At 38.6% G+C, this 6,363-nt stretch overlaps 2 protein-coding genes across 7 annotated transcripts in view; both read left to right on the top strand.

Annotated features, from left to right (window-relative positions):
* The window catches only part of LOC122057621, a 5,475-nt gene extending 949 nt beyond the window's left edge, over nucleotides 1-4,526 (top strand). For 2 of the 6 annotated variants that reach the window (XM_042619789.1, XM_042619790.1), the window contains exons 3-5: nucleotides 2,742-2,823; nucleotides 2,929-3,008; nucleotides 3,187-3,657. In XM_042619789.1, the coding sequence (XP_042475723.1) occupies nucleotides 2,742-2,823; nucleotides 2,929-3,008; nucleotides 3,187-3,448 (424 nt within the window). In that variant the 3' untranslated portion in view covers nucleotides 3,449-3,657. Of the gene's footprint in view, nucleotides 1-2,706; nucleotides 2,824-2,928; nucleotides 3,009-3,186; nucleotides 3,658-3,680; nucleotides 3,810-3,875 lie in introns of those variants that run through there. The other 4 variants (XR_006133579.1, XM_042619788.1, XM_042619787.1 and 1 more) reach the window with 4 other exon arrangements.
* The window catches only part of LOC122057619 (F-box protein At5g39450-like), a 93,174-nt gene that overhangs the window by 34,879 nt on the left and 51,932 nt on the right, over nucleotides 1-6,363 (top strand). The gene's annotated exons all lie outside the window — the stretch shown is intronic.

Genomic DNA, 6,363 nt, shown 5'->3' with positions numbered 1-6,363 from the left:
GGGAACATATGGTTGATTGTGTTTCAACATCTCAGAGGTTAGGATAGTTTTCTAGCAAATGCAGTTTTTCTGATCATTAGAATGGGGATTATGGCCGTGGACGAAATATGATGGGATTTGATTGGAGTTTGATCTAAGTGTGAGTGATTCAAAGGATAATTGATGAAGGTCCCCGTTAGAGGAATTAAGGGTGGATTGGTTTTGATATTGCAGTAAAATTGTAGTTTCCAAATTTAACAAGGGGCAATAGAGAAGATGAATAACGTAGGGGAAAATGATTAGTAAGTGAGTCCCTAAGAAGAGTTGTGGTAGCACCAATTTCTAATAGTAACAAATGTCAGGCAAGATATGAATATTAAAATTTTGCAGGTTTTTGATACTTTTTGTCTAACTCTAGTTTCAAAGTACACTTATCATTGTCATTCATGGGGATGGATATTAAATGATCATTTAATATTTTTGGGTCAAGGACTTGGGTGTTTTCTGGGAATAACATCCAGCGAATACTGTTTCATACGATTACTGCCTGGCGTCGATGAGTGAGAATCTAAGTGTCCAAAGCTATATGTTAAGTCAGGCAAAGGGTCCCCAATCTTGCCATGTCCCTTCTCATTAAAGAAGAAGCAATTGATGGCCCCTGATTGATCGGAGAATATGTAGGGGTTAATCAAGTGCAAGATAATCCCGTACTCTCTCTTTTTTATCTTTTTTTGTTGTTTTTGTTGATGTTGTTGATAATGAGATGTAAATGTAAGTAGGTAACGCTTGACGAACTTAGATTTCCACGAGTTTAGGAGTTGAAAGCAGATGTGCTGTGCTTAATTTAGCTATTGATTTGAAATCCTTGTATATCTGGAAAAATCTCATGAAATTTTAATGTGTTGGAGAAGGAAACTATCCATTTTTTTGTGATACCTTTCTGAAGCCCTGTTCCATCGTTTGAGCTATCTGATGGGTGAAATTGGTGCCACTCCATACATTAGACTTGCCACATTCTGTTTTTTTTTTTTTTTTTTTTTTTTTTCTTACTTTATTTTACATGTTTCATGGAGAGCTGAGGGATATATATGTAACCATTAAAATTGTAAGGGGGTTATGAATGTGCTTGAGAGAGAGGATCGCTTTTAGGTTTTAAGTTGTTTTATGCGACTTTAGTACTTCTGTAATTATGGGGAAATCGTGGGGCCTGTTCATAGTATCATTCAGTCCTCACAGAATGCAATTTTCTCCATCCTCTCTACCTTTGATCCCAAACTTGTATTTTCTTGGAGGAGATGCCTAAAGGAAGTCCCAGATGCTCCACCAGAAGATATCCCTTTTTTAACAAAAATGAAAACCTAAGAATCTAGTTTTGGTTTGAAGAGTTAGGGATCAACTTGGTCTGGAATAGGATGCACTTGGAACTAAGAATGTGGAATCGTGATGGTCGTTTGGGAATTGGTTCAAGAATTAAAGGTTGGTCGTTAGGGACTAAGATAATAATCTATTCAATGACAACATGCCTGTATTTCATTTTCTTTCCATACTGTACACTTTCTGATGCTGGCATCTGTGCTCCACATCTGAACAGTTTGTGTGTCTTTTTTCTTTAAAAAGAGAAAATATTAATGTGTAAGAGAGAAGGGAGGGGGGTTGATAAGAACATAATTCTTATAGATATATACACAATCCCATCTCCTTGTTCCTCATCCATGGTGATATGATATTAATGCTATGAAAACGTTGAGGTTGCCCAAAGAACCAAGAAAAACAGTGAATATCAGGAAAAACAAGAAAAGTGAAAGCACGAAATGCCTAGTAAAACACTGACGTGTCCTGGAATTGCTTTTAATGAGGGGATGCATCGTATGTCCAAACAATGGCAGAAGAAGTCTCAAAATCTCCGTAATTTCATTAGAACTTCAGAAATGAACCAATAGTGAGTGTATAAAGCTGCCTTGGACATCCCAACTGCACCTACAAGTTGAAAGTCAGAAATAAGAGTGGAAACTGGAGACCACTGGACTACTATCATTGCTCTATAGCAGTTGACCTCCGGGTTTGTTTTAAGACCACTGGAGTGGTGCTAGTTGCTAGTTGAAGCTGGCATCTATTCATGAATCGTCAGCAATTAGCATCGCAGCATTGTTGACTGCGGGTTGCTATCTTATTATTGAGGTAGCTGCCACCTGTGCAATAAAGTTATTATTTTGCTTCCAAGAGTTACTGGGCATCTTTATCAATGCAGATGTGACATGTTCTGTTGTTCTGTTATTGTTTTCTTGCCCCTTGCTACTTGTGTGATAAGTAAATGGAATTAGTTTGCTTAAGTTGAACCAGACACAGTAAATTGTGTTCTATCCAATATGGATGATTGAAAGGTGGAACGACTATGTTAAAAAAATTTCCATCTCATGAAGATTTCAATCTAAAATTCTTTGCTTCGAAAGCATAGTGATGAGCTGAACCTGTAATAGCTCCTTCATATGGTTAGCTGCATGTGCTCTTGTTTGATCAAGTCAGCACATGCTAGCTATTCCTTGAACTTTGGTTCTCCTCTGTACTGAAATTGACTTTTTAGTATTGGTTTTGTGCATCCCGCTGTTATGTGGTGCACATGCTAGGTTTTTCTTAATCTCTGGGTTCTGGTGTATTGAAATTAACTTTTTGAGTAATGCGCCTGTATACCTAATGCTATTAAGGGGTGCATAATTTGTCAAAGCACAGGTAAATTTCATGCGTCTACCTGATCTTTCCTGCAGCATAGTTATAATGGAAGGGAATCCCCATCCAGGAGCTATAAAGGGTCGGATGTCATTTCAAAGTTTTAATCCTTCTATTGATGTGAGTATCAAGGTCAAGTAACTCGAGACAATTTCAAATATTATTCATCACCTATGCTTTTCTTGTGGCATTTTCCCCCCTCATATCAAAGCCTTGTCTTGGTAGAAACTGAATGATGAAGCCGCAACTCCTTGTCAATCACAAGCATCAGCCACAAGTTCTGGAAATCAAATAAATTCTGATAGGTATGTGATTTGGCCTTCATCTCTCTTGGCCTGTTAATATTTCTAGTATTCCTTGTCAACGCTGTGGTGAGTTGTGGAGATTTTGATCCTATTCTAAATGTGATCAGTCCTTCTGAAGCAATACTTCGCGAAGCTGTTAAACATCACTTCTGATGCTCTCTGATTTCATTTGTTACAGAGAGAATGAATCCTTACAGATCAGATCAGCGGGCTTGAGTGTATCTAGACCTGGTAGTGATTCTGACGGAGACCATAAAAGGAAACAACCAGAGGTTGATGAGGGAGCACAATATCCAAATAAATCTCAGAGAAATGTTAGTGATGGAGGCAATCGATGTTCAACACTGAGTAGTGGTAAAGGCTCTTATAAGCAACCTAAGCATGAGAAGCTGGACTGGAATGTTTTAAGACCACCAAAGGCTCAGAAGAAAAGGGGTTGAACATATCAGGTGATTAATTAAACCGATTCTAACAAATTTTAAATTCATACTATAGAATTATAGATGTGCTATATGATGTATCCTAGCGTTCATAACTTTTTCTGAGCAAGCTTTTTTGCTCCATTTCTGTTGTTGGATTATGAGCTGTTTCATCGGATTATATCTGTAATTTTTAGTTCCCATGAAATAAACCTTCCTTTTCCTAGCCATCCTAACCTTATGCTGTTTATAGGAGGGCCAATATCAATCTCTGAGCTCTGGTCACTGGTCACTGGTCCACTGTGAAGGAGATTACATCTACCATGTTTCAACCATAAATTCAAATGTCTTTTTGCATCTAGTGTTAGGAACTGTTCTTGTGGTATAGTATCAACTTTATTCTCTTTCTTAAATAATCAGAGTTCTGTTCTGTTTTTCTTAAAACAAGGAATCAGTATCTGAATCGGGTCAGCCGGAATTGGCCGCTAGAAACCCAGTGTGGATAGGCTGCTCCAGAACAGCAGGAGAGAATCGGCTGCTCCGATTCTGATTTTTAAAACACTGGTTCTGGTGCATTCATATGGAACTGTTAAACTGATGATCCTTGGTAAATATCCTAGGAGAGTTGGAAGACACAATTAAGCTCTACTGGTTCGTGACTGGATCTTCATCTCTTGTGGGCCTTGAAGCAACACTTCCCTATAAAGACTGGGAGACTCTTGTCATCGGTTTTAGGACTGCGAGGACTTCAGAAGGTGTCTGGAATGGTTTGTGGTCCACATCCTCAGGGGTCAAGTTGGCAACACTGATGAACACTGTTGAAACAAGGGTTTTAGAATCAGTCAGATTCCGCCTGAACCCTAGAAAAGTAGGTTGAATTGGCCATCCTGAAATGGGAGGAACTGGGTTGGGCTTGGCCGATTCTGGTGCGAATCAGTCAATCGCACCAGTTCATACCAAGTGAAATCATGTTGTAATAAGGAAGCACTTCACTTAGGGTAGCCAGTTTCACTTCAACGCCGCAACACAACGCCTTGCTATTTGCATTCATCCTTCTCACTGAAGTGAGAAAAGTAGAAGTTGTTAGCTTTTTATTCAATAAGGCCTTTGGTCTTCTAGTGTAGTCTCTTCAATCTCGCGTTACATGGTTGTCGGCAAGGATTAAAGTATCGGTATCGGTCGCTGTATCGATCGGCTAAAATTAAGATACGTATCGGAGATATACTAAGATACGCTAAAGATACACACATAAATGGATAGGAAACATTTTTTTAAACACTTTTGCATAAAGAATTTGTTAAAAAAAGCTATTGATAACATGTATTATGCATAAACACTAAATTAAGGGTATCGTATTAAGAATTCAAGGTCTGTAGTTGTCCCATAAATGTAAAATTCTTGTTCCCAACCTTGATTTCTACTTTAGTTAGAGATAAATATGGATAAATATGGCTGACAGCAACTTTGGAACAAAAACCCTTCAAAAAATCGTTTTTTTTTTCTGAAAAATTACCCATATTGGCCATTATATGATCGTAATGTCGATACGTATTGATACTCACCGATACCTACCGATATATATATATCAATACTCACCGATATGTGCTGATATATATCGATACGTACCGATCGATACATATCGATACTCACCGATACGTACCAATACATACCGAAACATACATTTTATCTCAATTTTATATTTTTCATAGAGCCGTATCGAGGCATGTCGTATCGTATCGATGTGTATTAGTAGTGTATTAATGCATATCGGTATGTATTGTAGGATATATATCGATACGAAATGATTTAAAGAATTCAATGTATCGTATCGGTGTGTATCATATCGACCTATTAAATTTAAGATACATATCGGAGGGTATCATATCGGTATCGAAGATACTTAAAACCATGGTTGTCGGGTTTTCTTACTTGAATTTGGGTATTGCTGTAATGTTGGTTAACTATAATGTCAGGTAAAGTTTTTTCTTTATGCTACATGAGCACTTATGTGTCCAATTCTCCTAGTTGTAAGGAAGCCAGTGAGGGAGGGAGGTTTCTTTGGGGTGTGAGTCTGTAACCCTGGCACAACTAAGCGTTTATTTTCCTCCAGGGAAGAAAAAGTTGGGTAGAGCGAAAAGAAGCGTTATTCGAAGCGAAATTCTTATTGATTCGAGGTTTTTAGTTGGGGCAATTTTATGGGCCGCTTCAATCTTTTTCTACCCCGTGAGCTTGTGGTTTAGATCTAAGTGCTTCTTGATGTGTCTTGACTCATTGCATATTTTGTTACGAGATTGAGGCTGGTTAAGTAGTCGAAACAGTCGATAATCTTGGGTTAAGGCTGCATAACTGTCGCCTCCGGTACTCACACATCTGGGAGCCTCGTATATTGGATTTTTACCTTTCATCCAAAGGTGGAGAGTATTTCTCCATGCCACATTTGATCCATAAGGACCTGCTTGTTTACAGGGGAGTTTGATGGTGTGGGATAGTTGTACGAATTATACTACCCCAACAACATTTGAGTTGTTTGTTTAGCAGGGGTGAGATTTGGGAGAAATACTACAACTTTCTGTCGGCCCACATGGACACCATCTTCTCCCACCCCGGCCCTCATCGGACTTTGGCAGCGACCTTGAACCATCAGACATCCTCTTTGTTGCAGCTGCAAAACGCCATCATCCTAGCTGCAATTGTAGAAGCTTCAGACCTGTCTTTCTCTCCTCTTCTCTCTCCATTGGACTTTTTTGTTTTTTTGATAGGTAAACCATCGGACTTTGGTTTCCCTTTTTCCTTCTCTCCATCTCTATCCTCCAATCAACCAAATGTTGCTTGAATCTCATTCCTGCAACTGGTCGTTGCTCGAATCGAAGCCATTGGTGACTGCTCTTTCATCTTTCTCTCCTCTTTTCTCTTTTTTTTTTTTTTTTTTTTTTTTT

This window comes from Macadamia integrifolia, chromosome 12 (genome assembly GCF_013358625.1).
Source record: "Macadamia integrifolia cultivar HAES 741 chromosome 12, SCU_Mint_v3, whole genome shotgun sequence".
In the NCBI taxonomy this organism is placed as follows: Eukaryota; Viridiplantae; Streptophyta; class Magnoliopsida; order Proteales; family Proteaceae; genus Macadamia; species Macadamia integrifolia.
This window is presented reverse-complemented; position numbering and strand designations above follow the sequence as displayed.